Source organism: Pseudopodoces humilis, chromosome 31 (genome assembly GCF_049639895.1).
Source record: "Pseudopodoces humilis isolate 2021_Gansu_Grassland_sample_001 chromosome 31, ASM4963989v1, whole genome shotgun sequence".
NCBI classification, from domain to species: domain Eukaryota; kingdom Metazoa; phylum Chordata; class Aves; order Passeriformes; family Paridae; genus Pseudopodoces; species Pseudopodoces humilis.
The window spans coordinates 2,511,887-2,530,683 of NC_142230.1; the positions used below are offsets into that span (position 1 = coordinate 2,511,887).

Below are 18,797 nucleotides of genomic sequence, written 5' to 3' on the forward strand. Positions count from 1 at the left end.
TCTACATAATTACAATATATTCCCTCAGCCTGGGCTTAAAATCTGCCCAGGAAAACACGGTGTCCAATTTCTCTGTGGCCAGCACAATGCCAGGCTCTTACAGAGTTACCAGCCCACCTTCCCAGTGGGATTCCCAGTGGGATTGGCCCTGACTCCACAGGGTGTTTCAGGACACCCACTGCTGCTTTTAAGGGTTTTAAAGTTTTGTCTTTACCTGCAGTTCTGGCACTGACAGAATAGACTCTTCTGAGGCTGATGACATTTCCTCATCCTCGTCTTGTGTAAAATCATCGAAGTCATCTTCTTCCTCTTCTTCCTGCCCTTCCCTCTCTCCTGCAGCCTCGGGGCCAGCTGGTGTCCCCACGGACTGACCATCAATGCTGGACGAGTCCTCTGGTCTTCCTGGGGGGCTGCTGAACTCTGCCTCCCCCTCTGCTGGGTAAGGGAGGTTCTTTGGAGAGTCACTGCTGGCTGGTGGCCCAGCAGCCGGCCCTGCCTCCCCCTGCTGCTCGCCCTGGGGAGGGGACGGCAGAGCCCGGCCCTCCTCCTCTCCCTTCTCCTCCTTCTTGGGCTCATCCCCACAGGAACATGCAGCCTCCATGTTCAGCTCCTGGCCAAGGCCCAGCATGAACTCCTCCTTCCCTTCAGCACATAAAAGATCCCTCTTCTGTGCCAGGGTTGCTTCTTTGGGAGCATCACTTGAATCTTCGGGCTCGATTTTCACCGATTTGTCAGGATCTTCTAAGTGAGGCAAGAGGTCCACGGCCAACGGCTCGGACGCGTTCCCATCTCCCTGTCCCACCGCCCAGCTGCAGCAGTCACCCTTGCTGCCCTTGTCCTGAGTGCCCTCGTGGGAAGTGGCAGGGTTTGCCCCACACTCCTCCTTGGGGGACACGGCGGAGCAGGGAGCGAAGAGCTCCGGGGGCTCCGGCTTGGGCTCCACCGCGGGGAAGGCACCGGGAGCAGAGACCAGGGTCAGCTGCTCCTCCCCTTCACCCACAGCAGGTGCAGACAGACCAACGGGGTTGGGGGAAACAATCAGCGATGGGATGGAAGAGGTGACCAGGGGCTGATTTAATGGACATGGGAAGGTGGATGGATTCACCAGCAGGGTTGTGACGGGAATGGCCTGAGTGCCTCGGCCCACCGCCGTGTTGAGGGGCTGGATCATGTTGCAGCCGTTGCCAATGTTAACCACCTTCACTGTGGTGGCAGGGACAGTCAGGATGACAGGGGAGGGCTGGATCAGAGGGGAAGGTTTTATCAGTGGGGCAGATCTTGTCCCTTTTTTCCTCTGGTAACCCTTTCGCACACAAGGTTTGCGCATTTTCGTCCCGGCCAAGGCCGGCAGCATCAGCTTGGGCTGGCAAGTCACCGGCTCCGACGACACCAGCGCTGGGGATACAGCAGCTGGGTAGGCTTGTTTGGAGTCTGGATGGGCAGTGGGAAGCACATTCTGGAATTCCAAGCCATCCCCACCTCCCACTGCTGCTGGAACGTTCATGGGCTGCACCGCCGGCACCACCGGCGCCGGTTTAATGGGCCGAGGGACCTTGACCCGGACCTTGCTGGGGGGAGCCTCTGACTGGGACAACTTCACGGTTTTCTGGATGTTGATGGGGCTGGAGCTGGGCTGCAGACAGGGACTGGGGCGGATCAGGACTGGCTTCAGAGATGATGACCTCTGCCTCCTCCAGGCCCTCCTGGAGAACCGGTTGGCCAAAGGCTTCAGGGTCAGCACGAGCCCCTTGGGCATCAGCAGAGGGTATTTGTCATCACATTCCGTGTCTGAAGTCTCCTCTTCTGTCCCCAAAAGGACAGATTCTGCATCAGGTGAAGCTGGTGTCTCCTTGGCATCTTCTGCCAGCTGCTTCAGCTCCCCCTGGATGGAGGGCAAGCTTGCCTGAAGGGAGCAAGAATTGGAATTTATTATTTATAGGCTATTATTTATAGGCTATTATTATTATATGCTACTAACACTATTATAGGCTATTAATATATAAAAGATAATAATATATATTAACATATAATATACTATTATAGGCTATTAATACTATTATTTATAGGCTATTCTTTTATTATTATTATGTTATTATTATTATTGTATTATTTATTGTATTCTTGTATTCCTGCCTTCACACTGCAGCACAGAAGGCAACAGACAGCAACCTGCTTCTACAAGCAGGTTTTATTTCCTTTATACTACTGCATATTACTTATTAATAATAATAATACTAGTAATACTGCATATTAACTTTAAGTACTTTAAATTCATGAGTTGCACTGCAAAGCCTTTAGGAGACGCTGAGATCCTGAGAAAAACAAAAGTGAACTGCTTTATAAAGGTTGCTTTAGTAAACACAAGATTTTGTGGGAAGGAAACTTCCCTGTGTAACAGGGGGTGATGTAAAGAACTGGATTTTAAGGCATCTGAACCCAGTTGTTCCTTTGGGCACAGACCTCCCTGACTGACTTACAGGCATGGTCTCTGTGCCTCCAAGGAAAATCCACACAAAACCCAAATAAAACCCTCAAGAAATGAACCAAACAACTCTCCCCCCCAGCCCTGGGTGCAGGGCAGCAGAAAATACCTTTAACCAGAAGGGCAGGCGATGCTCTTCCCTCTCCACGGGCGGCTTCCACTCGTGGGGCTGGATTTCCTCACAGCACTTCACCAGCACAGGCAGCTGCTTTGTCTTCCTGTAGTACTGTGGGGACAGGAGACAAGGCCACACAAGGTGACCATGGTCAGGTCACCTGCCCAGGTACTGCTGGGATGAAGGAGGATTGGGCTCTGTCAAAGTGTTCATGTGAATCAAGCAATTCTTTAATTCTTTAATAAGGTTCTACCCTTATTAACATTAAAAATCAACAGCCAAGCCTAAAGAGGAGCTCACTGCCAACCTAGCTGCTCTCACAGAGGTTCAGGAAGATGTGCAGGTGTTGTTTCATGTGTTTTTGGCTCTTACCCTCTCCTCAGCAGCTCCCAGTAGTTTATGGGACAGGATTATTACCCAGCTGGCTGCTAACAGCATTTTTCTTTAAGTTTTTCTACTCAAAAGGCCACTTGTATGAATTTTTGACAGGATTACTGTGTTGTCCCAGGAATATCTGGGCTCTAAAGAGTCAAAACAGCAATCTAAGTACTTGCCAACTCCAGGGGCTAAGGTAAATAAAAGGATAAATCTTCACTGCTAACAAAAGGATGACATTTTATTTTAAGGAAGTGTCAGCACAAAGAAGCCCTTGGAACACAGAGCAGCTCTGCCCTGCTGGAACAAACCCCAGAAGGTGCCCCTTACCCTGATGATGTTGTCAGGGGCTCGGTTCATGTTGAGGTTCTTGATCCTCACTGTCAGCTGATGGGCAGTTTTGGTGGGCAGGAGGTATTTGCTGATCAAAGGCTTCGGAAAATCAGTCCCTTCGAAATGTTTCAGCCCTAAAGCCAACAAGCTGGACAGGGAAAAAGGGAGGGGAAGAGCTAAGAAACCTCTCAGGGAGCTGCTGGGATGTGGCACACTTCTCCCCAAGGACTGCACCCCAAAAATTCTCCTTAACAAACAAATGCCATTTTCACATATTTTGTACAATAATTGAAGCACCTACTTGTCCTCTGCCTTGGTGAAGACCATCTTGTCCCGGTGAGAGTTTGCTCTCAAGGAACAAATTGGCAGCAGCTCTGGGTACATAAAGACTTTCCTCGTTGCCAAAATCCAGGCCACTTGCTTTGGCAAACATGAGAATTCACTTGCTGTGAAAAGAATTCACAGGTAAGGACAGTTGTGTATGTGGGTGAATGTTTTTCACAATTCACTTCCTGAAAACGCTGTTTCTTTTCCTCCTTTCACTGCAAAAATAGACTTTCTTCCTGTTTTTAGAATCTGTAGATTTTCTAGTTTTTCCCCTTAAATTCGCATCAGCAAAAGATAAAACTCTTTTCCCTTTCCACCTTTTCCTTTGCTCTGTAGCAAGGCAAAGACCAAGGGGCCACTCTGAGCCCACCAGGGCATCACGAGCCATGGGGGGGCCTTTGCCCAGGGCCCCTCCCCAGGGACAGCAGCTGGAGCTGTTCCTGTGGCTGCTCCAGCATCCAAGGACTGGAAGGAGCTGGGAGGGAACTGGTCTGACTGGGAGCAGCTGGGAGTGTGGGGGGTCCACAGGGCCCCAGTCCCAGCTGTGACAATCTGGGGGACCCCAGAGCTGCTCCAGGAGGGTCAAACTGGGAATTTCCCTAACACGTCAATGACTCTCCCTGCCAATGCTTTCCCCACCCTGTCCCCTCACCATTCTTCTTCACAGCTTTCCGAGGGCTCCAGTCCACTGGGACCTGGGCATGGAAGTCCTCGATGAGCTGCAGGGCCCCCTGCAAGTTGCAGGGCTGGAACATGGTCTGGAACTTGGGGTTCAGGGGCACCCGGAGCAGGGTGGAGCTGCGGGCAAAGCTCCCGAGCTCGCTCTGCAAAGTCAGCCACAGAAACACATCAGAGAGAGGCCTCCAAGTGCAAGGCAGAGAACAAACAGACAAAATGTGAAAATTTTTCCTTAAAAGTGTTAATTACAAATCCAGGGATAGAGGATTTATTGTGAGGGTGGGGAGGTCCTGGCACAGAACAACTGTGGATTCCCCGTCCCTGGCAGTGCCCAAGGCCAGGCTGGACAGGGCTTGGAGCAGCCTGGGGTAGTGGAAGGGGTCCCTGCCCATGGAAGGGGTGGAACTGAGAGAGCTTTAATGCCTCTGCCCACCCAAACCATTCTGGGGTTCCATGAGTTTTACTTTTTTTTAATCCCTGCCCTTTCCAGAACCTTAGTTCTCAGTTTAATGGGATCCATCAAATGATTGCTGGTCCCTGGGCATACTTAGATTAATTTATTTAAATTCATGGATCTCTGATTTCAGGCATTCCTTACCAAAAACATCCGGGTGGTGCTGGCCTCTGAACTTAGAGCAGGGTTGAAACTTGCCAGGAGATGGATTTGAGTCAGAAGCTGAACATGCTTGAGAAATAAAATCAGACAAATCGTTTATTTCAGTTTATCACAAATCCAAGAAACTGGAAAGCACAAGCCCAAAACCACAAGAAATATCTCCTGAGCACAGCAACAATCTCTCACTGCAAAAAATCTGGTAAGCAACAGAAAACTGAGGGCAAACCTTAATATCCACTGGCAGAAGGTTTATTACACAAATTTTGAACACATCTGTTGAAGTCTTTGGGCAGTCTCCCAGCTTTTGTGCCAAAGTCTCATAATGACCAACACAGAAATAATTTTTTTTTTCCTACCTAAATACATAACTATTTCTTTATCAACAATGATTTCAGCCCTCAGAACTGCCCATTTCTGAATTTCTACACAGTTTTGTGTGGTGGCAGGAGGGAAAAAAATCCAAACTAGATCAAGAATAATATTCTTAGACAGTAATAAAGTTGGTGAGAAGAGAGTTTTGACAGAATACAGCCAGCCAAGGCAACATCTTACATGAGAACAGATGCCAAGAAATGAGCTGTACTTCACTCAGTTCCAACTGTCTTTCCATGTGAAATCAGGCATGTGAACATCACCTAATAAAGCTCCAATTCACATAGAACTTTTCCAATTAATTCCTTGAAGGAGGCAAAGCCCTGCTGTGCCCTTGGCTTCCCCTGCCCTTCCCTGTGCACAGCAAACACTCCTTAGATCAGACCACCTCCAACACTGATTACCTGCTGCATTTGCTGCTGGAGTCTCTTTCTCTGTGCACCGTCCAGAACAAGGCTCTGGAGGGGCTTCTCATTTGGGGGTTTTGATTTTTCACTCTCTGGGGGTGTTTTGATGGAGGACTTTTTCATTCTCAGCTGCTCCAGTTGTTCCTTCACTGTCCGGTGCTGCTTGTTCAGCAAATTGGCCAGAGGCTCCTCAAATCTGTTGGAAACCAGGCAGAGCAAAATGTAATAAATGTATGATTTAATAATGATTCACGTTCACTTAGAACATTTTACTCTGTATCTGGTTTGTACAGTTTAGGGATGGCCATCCCTAAATAACTCCAGCTTGAAAAACCTGAGTTATTTACACATAAAAGTCTTTTAGTGCACCCCAGCAGTGCTGTTGTTTTGGGACACAGTGCTTCAGCTGCTTGTCCCAGGGACATTTAAAAGCCTTTTCCACCCTTCCCAACCATCTGTGCCCACTCTGATGCTCTCCCCAGAACTCAGGATCTAAACCAATCCAGAATGCATCACCTAATCTTTAATTTTTACCATCAGCAAGGGCTGAACCCAAGGTATTTTATCACCTGGAAGGTCTCCAGAAAGACCCCCTCAAATCCTGCTACTTTATTAAAAAATTAATTCATTATTACCCAGTCTTATGCTGAGAACTCTACCAGAGATCCTACAGTAAGAGCTACTCCTGTAGCAGAAAAGAGGCTGCACATGTCATCATCCTTTTTCAAACTGTATCAAAAACAGTTCCAACTTTACTCATTATTTCATTTTATTTATTTTAGCTACACCAGTTACTATCCTGACTTCTGCTGGTGATCAGCTTCCCTTCTGTAACAGGCCTGAGGTCAGTTAGAGAATTGTTCCATGATGCTCCTAATGCAACGTATCATAAAAACAACAATAAATCCAGAAAATAGGTATTTTTGCCTTTAAGAATCCTGTGTACAGACCAAACCAGGAAAGAAACAACTGGGAAAAGTGCCCACCATAGAAAAATTAATAAAACCACCCATTATCAAAGCCAAATGCATACAAATAAGAGAGAGCATAAAGCTGCCTGGCTTTCAGTTTGTAGCTGGTTTCAGAGCTGCTGCACTCCCCTCTGGCACTGCTCAGCCCAGAGAGAGCATCCAGAAACTCCAGCCTTCATTTTAGCTCCTTTCCCAAACAGACACAGCTTGATCTTGAGCTGATCTGCCCCATAAACAAGGAGACACCACTCATCCTACTGCTCCTCTTTAGCCAGTCTGTAGCTGGTGAAACACAGTGGAATTACTACCTAGAGAGAAATCACGGAATCATGGAATGGTTTGGGTTGGAGGGACCTTAAAGTTCACCTCATTCCAGCCCCTGCAGGGACACCTCCCACTACCCCAGGATGCTCCAAGCTCTGTCCAACCTGGCCTGGGACACTTCCAGGGATGGAGCTGCTTTAGTCTGTCTCCTCTTCAAGCTTCTGCTATGTATAAACCAAAAAATGACAATCCAGTGTGCAAACTCCACAGACATCTCATTCCTAGGTCTCAGCTATCTTATCTTGGAAAAGGCCAAAACACATCCAAGCTGTTTAATTCAAGAAGGTGACACACTTGGACAAAACAGCTCCTCAAGCATCTCCTGCCATCACAACAATGTCAGCACAGCAAGGGAAGCTTGCCCTCCCCTTAGCAATAAAAAGGGAAAGAAAATTATTTTTAAATATTTAAATATTTATTTTAAAATAATTATTAAGTATTTATAATTATTATATTACTTTATTATATTATTTAATTTAATTATAATATATGATTAAATATTGATAATTATTTAAAAATAATTACTAAAATTATTTTTCTGCAATGATGTAACATCACTACAGCCACCAGCAGAGTGCAGTGCACAAGCATGAGGAGTGGCTGCCACTGAGGTTGGGACAATCTTTGCACAGGTCCTGCAGAGCTTTGATCCCACACACAGCAGACCCAGGGTCTCTGCCCATTTCTTGGAAGAACCACCTCATCTGTGCCACCTCCTGCTCCGCTGAGCAGTGCCAGTGACAATTTTACATGGACAACGTGAAAGGACACAGGAATGGTTTTAAATTAGAAGATGAAAGATTTAGATCAGATTTTGGGAAGAAATTCTTCCCTGTGAGGGTGGGCAGGCCCTGGCACAGGTGCCCAGAGCAGCTGTGGCTGCTCCTGGATCCCTGGCAATGCCCAAGGCCAGGTTGGACAGGGTTTGGAGCAGCCTGGGACAGTGGGAGGTGTCCCTGCCATGGCTGGGGGTGGAATGGGATTGAGCTCCTTCTTTAGTGGCTGCCAGCCTCTTAACCAGAGGTTTTTCCTTGGAAGAAATCAGGACCATAAACAAATGCTCCTACCTGAGGGCCTGTGGGGTGTTAAAATTTGGCCGAGACTCTGTAACAACATCGTCATCTTCTAACCCTTCATCTTCCATGTTGGAGAAGCCCATCTCGTCCTGGAACTAGCAGCAAACAGGGAGCAAGTCAGGAGGAGAAAGCTCAAGGAATAAATTTGCCTTTGGCTAATTAAGCTCATGATGATCTTTTCAGCACAGATATTCCCTTCAGGAAATCCCTGCGGATCTTCCCTCTGGGAAATCCCTTTGGATCCTCCCTTCAGGAAATCCCTGTGGATGTTCCCCTCAGGAAATCCCTCCGGACTTTTACCTCAGGAAATCCCTGTGGATCTTCCCCTCAGGAAATCCCTGTGGATTCTCCCCTCAGGAAATCCCTGCAGATCTTCCCCTCAGGAAATCCCTGCAGATCTTCCCCTCAGACCTTCTCCTCAGGAAATCCCTGCAGATCTTCCCCCTCAGGAAATCCCTGCGGATCTTCCCCCTCAGGAAATCCCTGCGGATCTTCCCCCTCAGGAAATCCCTGCAGATTCTCCCCTCAGGAAATCCCTGTGGATCTTCCCCTCAGGAAATCCCTGTGGATCTTCCCCTCAGGAAATCCCTGTGGATCTTCCCCTCAGGAAATCCCTGTGGATCTTCCCCTCAGGAAATCCCTCCGGACTTCTACCTCAGGAAATCCCTGCGGATCTTCTCCCTCAGGAAATCCCTGTGGATCTTCCCCTCAGGAAATCCCTGTGGATCTTCCCCTCAGGAAATCCCTGTGGATCTTCCCCTCAGGAAATCCCTGCGGACTTTTACCTCAGGAAATCCCTGCGGATCTTCTCCCTCAGGAAATCCCTGCGGACTTTTACCTCGGGAAATCCCTGTGGATCTTCCCCTTAAGAAATCCCTGTGGACCTTCCCCTCAGGGAATCCCTGCGGATCCTCCCTTCAGGAAATCCTTGAAGACCTTCCCCATAGGAAATCCTTGCGGACTTTCCCCTCAGGAAATCCCTGCAGACATTCCCCTCGGGAAATCCCTGCAGACATTCCTTCCTAAGGCTAAGAACAACCCAGTAATGGCAGAGCCTTTGGCACAGCCCCAGCACTGAGCGCTCCCAGAGCCTCCCGTCAGGTCCACATCACATCTGACAGCTCTATTCTTCAGTGCTACACTCAGTTCATCACTTACTGTCTCAAACAGCTCCTCCATCAGCTCATTCACTTCCTTTTCTGCAAGTAAAATTAAAAAGAATTATGAAGATCCCTTTTCCAAGAAACACTCAGCAATCCTGTCATAATATCAACTCAATTAAGGAATTTCTCTCACAAAGGGAAATCCTCTTCTTGCAAACAGAGGACCAAAAAAAGAAAGGCCCCTGATAATTCCTTTTTTAATGCTGGGCCCAAAAAAACTTGAGCTGTGATAGTTTGGATTCTAAAATATCCCATAAAAACCTCATTTTCATGATTAAATTTAAAGTTATGTTAATCTGCAATAAGACCTAAAGCAAGTGTGGCTTGTTGCAAAGATGGAAAGTGATATGTTTATAAAACTAAGCTGAAGACTGTGAGGACTTAAAAATTTAATTAAATTCAATCAGAAGGCAAGCATTCAAGTCTGAACTGCCTGAAGCTTTCAGGATGCATTATCACTTCATTGATGCATTATCAATTTCAGGTTGTAGTGTCACCTAAATATTGTTCTTCAGGCTGTGCTGCACCTGAGCACAGCAGCTCAGCCCAGATCCTTCCATGGACAACCAGAGAGCCAAAAGCATGCAGATCTTTAGTTAATATCCTACACTGCAAAAATCCTTACAAAAAACCACTTCCCACTGAATTAATACTGCCAGAATGAAAGGAGAGGGAATTCCTGGAGAACTCACTCGTGATTCTCACAGCACGGTCATTCCTAAAGTCTTCTGTGTCTGGTTCATCCAGATCTTCCAGGAAATTGTACTCAGGGTCATCATCATCATCAGCTTCATCTGCAAAGAAGCAGGTTTTGGACTGTCATTACCCTGCCCCAGCACCAAGCAGCTGCCAGGAGCAGAAGCTCTTTGTTCACTGCCTGACCTGTTGCAAAGGCTGGAATTACTGCTGGAAATGAACTGTGTTTCTTTTATGGAAGCAGTATCAAACCCATCCTCCTTTCAAACCCAGCTGTTAGGCACCTGACCTACAACCATTCCCATTCTGAAAAGCTGGCTTGACTCTCCGGGATCTGAGTTGCAGCTAAATTTAGAAAGAGTCGAGTAGTGTCATTTCAGTTTCTGTTTTATATTCAATTTGCACAACTGTAAGCAACCAGTAAACACAGGAAAAGAAGGAAGCTGGGCCCCAGAGCTTGTTCCTCTTTCTTCTCAAAAAGAAAAGAACTGTTTCTACACCCAAAAAAATGTGCCCCAAGCAAGGAGTACAACACACTGGGATTCAGATGGATCAATGGTGAGCATCAGAGGTTAAATCCACCACTTGTCTTTGTGGCTGCCACTTCCAGGGATCCAGGAGCAGTCACAGCTTCTCTGGGCACCCTGTGCCAGGGCCTCCCCACCCTCACAGGGAGGAATTTCTTCCAAATATCTCATCTAAACCTCCTCCTGTCAGTGTGAAGCCATTCTCCCTCATCATGTCACTCCATCCCTTGGGAACTGTCTCTCCCCGTGTTCCTTGTAGCTCCTTCAGGTCCTGGAAGGACACCCCAAAACCTTCTCTTCTCCAGGCTCAACATTTTGAGTTCCTTCAGCCTTTCCTCCCAGCAGAGCTGCTCCATCCCTCTGATGCCTCCTCTGGACTCTCTCCAGCAGCTCCAGGTCCTTCCCGTGCTGGGCCCAGGGCTGGGGCAGCTCTGCAGGTGGGGTCTCACCTGAGTGGGGCAGAATCCCCATCTTTTCCCCCACTGGGGGATCAGTCCAGGGCTCAGGGAAGGTTCTGAGCTCATGTGCAGCCTCCCAGGGTTGCTCCATCTGCTCATCCCCAGCCCGGATCTACCTGCCAGGTGCAACACCAGCACCTGGCCTGGTTAAACCACAGAACCCCCAGTCCCACCGACTCTCCCCCACCTCCACATCTGCCAGGTACCTTCATTCTCCACATCATCGTTCATGAGCCCCCCGAGCCACCTCTTCCACTCCTCGTCGTCGGCGGTGTTGGGGTCGTACATGTCGGGGGTGATGTCCGGCGCGCGCAGCTCGGCCTCCAGCTGCCCCAGGGGAACGTCCTTCAGCGGCCGCTTGGAGCGGGTCCTGAAGGCGATCAGGCTGTCCTCCAGGGGCTGCAGGGACAAACGTGGCCTCCCTGGGATTTGCAGCCCAGCCAAGTAAGCCCAACCCCAAAAATATTCGATTCCTGCCGCAGAGAATCGTTCACTTCTGTAGGCTGAGAAAGCTGAGCTTTCCTGTCAAGCTGCTGTTCCTTATAAATATACATTTAAATACATTATTGCTCATTTATCTGCCACTCAGAAAGCAGTTTCCACTTGCAATATTTGATTCTTTAGTTTATGTTTTATTCTGATGTTAATCTGGAGCAGCATCCCAGCACTGTCTCTCCACCTTAGCCTTGCCCAGGAACACAGAGCAGTAAAGCATTTCCCAAATATTAAAATGGGACACTGGGTCTCTTGAGAACCAAATTCCTCAGCTGTTAACAGTAAAAATTGTGCCTGCAAAACGTAACTAAGCCAACAGGATCATTTTCAAAAGGAAAACTATTTTCATTAGTTATGTAAATGTTATCGAGTTACATTTAACAGCTGAAACAACAGCAGTGAGAGACTTATGAGCACAAACCATGTCATGACAAGAAACTAAAAGCCTGTGTCACCAACAATATTTTTAACAGCTGCTGTTGAATGCCCTGCACACTGTGGTGATGCAATTTCACAGAATCCAAGACCCATGGAATGGTTTAGATGGGAAGGGACCTTAATGTTGTTACAACCCCCTGCCACGGGCAGGGACACCTTCCACTAGCCCAGGCTGCTCAGAGCTCCACTGATTATTTGAAGTTATAGGAAGAGAACAGAATGCAATAAAAGAAGGAGCAGAGAACACCAGAAAGTGCCAGAAAAAACCCAGAAAGTCCCCTCCTCTCTAAGAAATTTTAAGCAATAAAGCCCAGCACCATACCTGGTAGGAGTCCATGCAGACAGGGCTCGAGGCCAGCTCCTCATCCACTGCGTGCAGCTTCTCCATGAAGGTGCTGTCTTTGCTTTGCTTGGGTTTGGGAGGTGGTGGGGGTCCCATGGGAACCACTTCAGCACTAATGTGTCTCACAACAGGTGTTGTGACCTTCTCCATCTAATTAAAAAGGCCTTTGTGTCAAAAAGTTTTATTCAGAACAGAATTTTCCATGGACAGAGTAAATCTCTTTTCCTGCTCGACCAGAAATGGGAGAAATGCTTCACAGAAGGACAGGGATTTTTCCTATTGCACTCATTTTGGTTTTCAGAAAACACAAAGAAATATGAAGATTTGCTGGGAAGGAGACATTTAAGTATCAGTCTCCTGATAAACCTGAACATCAATTATTGTGGCAGAATCCTCCCAGAAACAAACTCATGGTGATGGAATGTGGAAATATCAGTATAATATTGCTGGTTTTGATCCCAGAGTCAGTTCCCAGGGACTTGCTGATCCTTGGCCTGTATCACACTGCACCCACCACTCCCTCTGACTGTGCACAGTCAAACAAACACCTTTATGTTTTTACCAAACACATTTTCTGCTCCTAAGCCAAGCACTTAGGAGCACTTAGAGAGGAAGCCCCTCTCCTGCAGTCCTCAGAAATGGTCAGAAAAATAATCATTATCTAAGGACTCAACAACTGCTTCCATTCCCAGAGTTTTATTTTACACTCAGCCCTTCCTGCAAGGAAATGTGGCAGTGAGACCCTAAAGCCACCTGGCAGCTGGAATGTCCCCACAGCTTTAGGAATTGATACCTTTTTTTGGGTTTGGACTAATAAATTAAGAACAATGACTGTTTCCTCCAGCTTTACCTCACAGAGTGTCCCTCCCTCCTCATCAGAGGAGCGCCTTGTCCTGGACCTCTTGGCTCCACGAGGAGAAGAAGCCGTGCTCTCCACATCGCTCTCCAGCAAGCTCTGAGGGCAAGAGATGCAGAATGCTCTCAAACCACCATGCCACAATCAATAACTGCTCCAAATAACACTTCAAAGACTCTCTTTCAGCCAAATGAATAGTAGAGCATTGAGGAATGATTACTGGAAAGTCCAGGATGACTTACAAGTGTCCACGTGTTAAAACAGAGTGTTCTCCTGCCTCAGACACACAGCTCTGTGCTGAGCACCCAGACCTTTGCACAAGCTGCATTTACCTCCTCTGCAGTCTCATCCTCATCTTCATCATCAGGCTGGTATTCTTCATCAGAGGAATCATCTTCCTCCAGAGGAATGTCCACGAACTGAGGTGGCTGCACACAAGAGAAAGACGGTGACCACTGTTAACAGGCAGGAGGAGGAGCTGCACTCTAAGGGAGCAAATACTTCAAACTGAGGAAACACCCTGCAGCTCAGAAAGGAAATCCTGAAGAAACCAAAGAAACAAATTGCTAAAAGATTGGCAGAGGAAAGCAAGTGGTTTGAGAAGGTGCAAGAACAAGCAGAAATCATTTAGTATTTATATGATGGAAACTGCATGAGCAGACACCAGCTCAGAGATGGTTTTGGGACACGAGTCTGCTCCAGCCCTCCCAAAGATCTCTGCCTCAGCAGGAAGCCTCCAGTATGGTCTCCCCTTTCCCAGCAATAATTCACTTACCTTCATCTCGTTTGCCTTCTTAATTGGAGAAATGTTCCATGTTGGGATCACCTAGGGACAGCAGAGACACTTGGGCTGTGTCACACAGGCAGGGACAATGTCATCAGCCTAAGGAGCACCTGAGCTTGTGACCTTGATCTCCACAGTGGCCAAGCAACAACAGAGCTCAAACAAAGCCTTCAAATCTCCCATGGCATCTCCAGGAAGCAACTTCAGGACAACGGACACTGGGAATTCACTGCCCTTCCCGACCCTCACCTGGCTCTGTGCTGCACAGCTCAAATGAATCCTTTTTTTTTAAACACTGTTTTAACTGATTCTTTTCATTTCAAGACAAACCACATTTATGCTTCTCTTAGAGGGTCACACAAGCAAAGCCATTCACAGAACAACAGAACAGGCTGAGCTGGAATGAGTCCAACCCCTGGCCCTGCACAGACACCCCAACAACCTCACCCTGGGCATCCCTGGGAGCGTTGTCCAAATTTTCCTGGAGCTCCGGCAGTCTCAGGGCTGTGCCCATTCCCTGGGGAGCCTGGGCAGTGCCAGCACCTCTGGGGGAAGAACCTTTTCCTGACACCCAACCTAAACCTCCCTGACACAGCTCCAGCCACTCCCTGGGGTCCTGTCACCATCACAAAGAGCAGAAGTTGGAGCTGCCCCTTGGGCAAGGGGAAGGTGAAACAGGAAAAGCAGATTTTTACTTACTCCTCCTTTCTCCACAACTTCCTTCAGTTTGGAACGAGTCATTTTGGGCTCCTGAGAGTTTAAAACAAGACAACAGCAACAAATTCAGTCCTTTTATTAACAACAGACTTTTCCCCAGCAACTTTTTACTATGAAGCTCTCCTCTTTTTTTAAGTTAATTACCTTTAAATTCACTACCTTTAAATTAATTACATTCCAGACATCACCACAGTAACCTCAAAAATGAGTCCTCATATTTCTGTTTCATAATTTACACTCTTCATCCAGGTGGCAAATCTGATAATTAAACCTAATTATTATAACAGGTTTATATTCTTATTTGGTCTACCTCTTCTCCCCACATCCCATTATGGCCCAGGAAGGCAAAGTGCAGAAGACCTTGTGCATTTGGAACAACTGATGAAACAAAGTGAGCAAGGCTATTACTTACAAATAAAGGAATATCTTCTGTCTCACTGATGGCTGCTTTCATCATGGCCACCACGTGTTCATTTGTGATCACTTCCTAAAGGAACACACAAAACCAGGATGTTTATTAAAGAAAAACAGACAATATAACATATAACAATAATAAACTACCTGGAAATATGATGGGGGAATGCTCAGTGTGCTACAGGCTTTGTAATGACACAGCAGCAAAAATGATTGTTCAGAGATCAGGTAGCAAAATTTAAAGCAGTGATTATAACATTTGCACTACATTCTCTGTGAATGCTCCCCAGGGAAAAAATCCCAGCAGAGAGAAAGAAAACAGTCAAAACAGAAGCCCACACCAGTCTCCCTGATATCAGTAATCAGTCATGTCATGTAATCAGTAAAATGTGCTGATCCCAGTCACAAGAGAAATGCTGCTGTGCAGCTGCAACAGAAAAACCTAAATCTTGATTAAACTTCAATCTTTAAGCACTCACAGGCTCCCAAAGCAAGGGTGCAAATCTCTGGAGAAAGCGTGGAATAATATCCAGTCTCTGAAACATTGTGCTACTGCATTCCAGCAAAGGCTGCATGCATTTGGGAGAAACAGGGGAAGGCAGGAGAGACACAACATCCCAGCCTGCATTTTCTGAATGCCTCCACAAGGCTCCAGGGGAGGCAGGTGACTGTGAGGAACCTCCCACAACAGCACATGATAGAGAAATGCATTAATTTGGGGCACCTGCAGAGAATCCAGTGGTGAATCTGCCTCAAAGAACCGTGGCAGTCCCCATGTTTGCCACAGGGATGGCAAAAAGGGAAAATATCTGAGATTACCTGGATTTGAACAATTCTTGGCTGCAGGGAAAACAAAAAGTACAATTTTTGATCCTGTGGGAAAATAAATACAATTCCTCTCCAGATCGCGCTTTGGGATAAACTGAAAAGACTCAACAGAGGTTTGGAGTTAAGAAATTCACTCCAAAGCTGTGACAGCACAAATATTCTTCTGAAATTCTCCTCTCTGGGAGTTGTGTGATGGACATTAACTAAAAGTGATGCATTTCTGTCAGAACCACTAGAATTCCACCACAATTTTACGATGGAACAGCTCATTCAAAAGAGGAAACAGCTCACAGCCTACACCTGCCCACGTGGGCCCAGAAGGATCATTTTACTTCAGTTATCCCTGCTGTAACTGCTCAGGAAAAACAACCAGGCCCAGGTGCCAGTGTAAACATGGGGAAGTTGTGATGCCTTAAGTTTTAGCTTTCTTATTTTCCAGATTCTGTACTGCATTACTGAAAAGTGTTATAAAGTGTTAGCAAGTTCTCTTCACAGTTCAGTCAGACAAAACAATCCTTTTCCAGCCTGAGAACCAAGGACACCATCACAGCTTCAGGCCCAAAAAAAGTCTAAACAAAGGTGAATCGAAGAGAGGAATCTGGGAGGATGGGACTTCACCACCTGAAGCTGTAATTGGACAATTGACCCCGATATGGAAATGGACCAAAACTTTAAAAAGTGTGAAAATTCATAACCCAGGGTCCATCTTGGGTAGAGCCTTGGCCAGGCTCTTGTACTGCCCAAGGTGCATTCTTTGAAGGCCTCTCTAATAAACCCCTATTTTATTCCTTTAACACTGGCTAGCCTCTGTTCTAGGTCTTTGAAGGCCTCTCTAATAAATCCCAACTTGATTCCCTTAACACTGGCTAGCCTCTGTTCTAGCTCAGCCTCTCAAGGCATCAACACCTGCTGGAAAATCCAGGTGAGTGGCACAGACACCACATGATCCCATCTTCACAGATTTATTCACGGGATCCCCTCTTTACAGATTTATTAGCAGAGATCAGGACATCAAGAACCAGGAATCCAGGAGCCCCCAGTGCTCCCTGGCAGCCCAGTCCCCCACACTCACATGCAGGATGTTCCTCACGTTGACCACAGTCAGGTTGTGCTGCTTGGCTCCATCTTCCAGGGTGCGATCCAGGGACTCGTCCAGTTTGATATCACAGGACAAGGAGCCCTCTTCTTCCAGGCCTTTCCCTTCTCTTTTCCTTTTGGTCGCCTTCCTCCTCCTCTTCCTCCTCTCGACGTCCTCCCCATCCTGCTCCTCTGAAAATCGGCAGAAACGGAATCTGAAACCTCGGCTGCTTCACATGCAGCACATTGTGGGAGGATGAGTTTGAAAATAAACACAAACTAGAATTCTGCAGCTACTGAAACAGCAGAACTTCCATCAGCTGATGCGAGGCCACCCAAACACAAACAGCCATGAGAACTAGAAAGTCTTTAGAATGATGGATTCAAGTTCTGCAGGACATGAAGCTCATGCAGCTGCCACCTCCTCCAGAATGATTTACAGAATGGCCTCAGCAGCCTTTTTACACTTTTAACAACATTGCAAGACTCCAGGTACCACACAGCAAGAACAGGTTACAGTTTCCAGGACTTAAAAAGCATTTTTCTGCTTTGCTGACTCAGAGAAAAGAAACATCATCTTCCCTTAAGCAGAGCAGCGATTTTTAGCAGCCAAAAACTGCAGAGATCAACTCCAGCAAGTTCCACTGGGACACCTGTACTTTACTGAGACACTGAATTATGGAGCACAAGATGAAATCTTTAAAAAAAAAAACCCTGCACCTACACAGCCCCCACCATCTTCACAATTCCAGAATTTGCTGCATCAGTCACAACATTTATCCAGTGGAATAAACAGCCCCAAATCCAAGTTTTCTCCACCACTCTGCTGGGACCACTCACCAGCTCTGGTGTTCTTCGGTGGCTTTATCATGGTGGGATTTCTGGCAGCCACCTGCAGGGAGCTTCTCCCTGGAGACTCTGGCACTGCACCAGGGCTTTCACTTGGATATGGATCCCGCTGGGAATTCACTTCCACCTCTGTGTACAGCTTAGGGATTTTCCCTGGAAACAGAACACCCAGCTGTAGCCAGGCACACCACAGGGACACACAGAGCAAAGATAACACACTAATGTGTGCTACACTGAACCCTAACAAATTAATTTTCCATTGAATTTCCCATTCAAACACATCAAACCAACTGAACTCAGCCAGGGCACAGGGCAGCAGCAGCTCCATCCAGCTGGAAACAGAAATCCCATTCCAGCGATTTCAGCCTCGCTCTCTCACTATCAGCTGGGCACAGCCACGCTCAAACCCACCCCTGTCACAACTTCCAGAACCTGGTGATTTGTTCAAAACAAATTGTAGTCCCTGTTGTACAAATGGAACTGCCAAGGAAGGGGCGAGCAGACCTCACAGCCCATCAGTGCCACCCCTGCCATGGCAGGGACACCTTCAACTGTCCCACCTGGCCTTGGACACTTCCAGGGATGAGAAAACGTCGGAAAAGACCTCATATTCACTCTAACCTATAACACTTCCAAGGGAAAAAAATACCAAAACAAAATAAACATCACAAAATCCCAGGGCCCAAAGCCGCCGCCCCTCCCGGTACCTTCCGCCGCCGCCGGACTGCCGGGGCCCGCGGGGAGCTCCTGCCCGGGGCCCGGGGCCGCTCTCCCGGGGGGTTTCCTCCCGCCCTTCGGCGAGGCCTCCCCGGGCCCCCTCCCCGCGGGCCTGGCCGAGCCGCCGCCATCGGCAGCTCCGGTGGCGGCGGAGCCTCCGGGCAGCTCCGCGTCCTCCCCGCGCTCCCTCGGGCTCGGCGGCCCCGCCGCCGCCGCTCTGCGCTTCTTGCAGGGCAGCATCTTCAGCGCCAGCGCCATGGCGGCCGCGGGGCCGCTCCGGGGCTGCTGCGGGCCCCGCTCGAGCCGCCCGGTCCCGCTCCCCGCGCAGGAAGCGGAAGCGCCCGGGGCTCGCCCCGCGC

The 18,797-nt window shown here is 47.9% G+C and overlaps 1 protein-coding gene across 4 annotated transcripts in view; it reads right to left on the bottom strand.

Moving 5' to 3' along the window:
• Positions 1-18,696, bottom strand: part of LOC102110294 (GON-4-like protein) — a 29,151-nt gene extending 10,455 nt beyond the window's left edge. For 3 of the 4 annotated variants that reach the window (XM_014260886.2, XM_014260885.2, XM_014260884.2), the window contains exons 1-20: positions 18,429-18,696; positions 17,713-17,874; positions 16,868-17,064; positions 14,966-15,040; positions 14,536-14,586; positions 13,828-13,878; positions 13,385-13,480; positions 13,047-13,151; positions 12,176-12,346; positions 11,127-11,319; positions 9,932-10,033; positions 9,235-9,275; positions 8,068-8,171; positions 5,703-5,901; positions 4,909-4,995; positions 4,285-4,456; positions 3,607-3,751; positions 3,303-3,453; positions 2,592-2,708; positions 215-1,903 (exon numbers count right to left, since the gene is read on the bottom strand). In XM_014260886.2, coding sequence (XP_014116361.2) covers positions 215-1,903; positions 2,592-2,708; positions 3,303-3,453; positions 3,607-3,751; positions 4,285-4,456; positions 4,909-4,995; positions 5,703-5,901; positions 8,068-8,171; positions 9,235-9,275; positions 9,932-10,033; positions 11,127-11,319; positions 12,176-12,346; positions 13,047-13,151; positions 13,385-13,480; positions 13,828-13,878; positions 14,536-14,586; positions 14,966-15,040; positions 16,868-17,064; positions 17,713-17,874; positions 18,429-18,696 — 4,176 coding nt within the window. Of the gene's footprint in view, positions 1-214; positions 1,904-2,591; positions 2,709-3,302; positions 3,454-3,606; positions 3,752-4,284; positions 4,457-4,908; positions 4,996-5,702; positions 5,902-8,067; positions 8,172-9,234; positions 9,276-9,931; positions 10,034-11,126; positions 11,320-12,175; positions 12,347-13,046; positions 13,152-13,384; positions 13,481-13,827; positions 13,879-14,535; positions 14,587-14,965; positions 15,041-16,867; positions 17,065-17,712; positions 17,875-18,017; positions 18,396-18,428 lie in introns of those variants that run through there. The other variant, XM_088068594.1, reaches the window with a different exon arrangement.
• Positions 18,697-18,797: the final 101 nt, after the last annotated feature.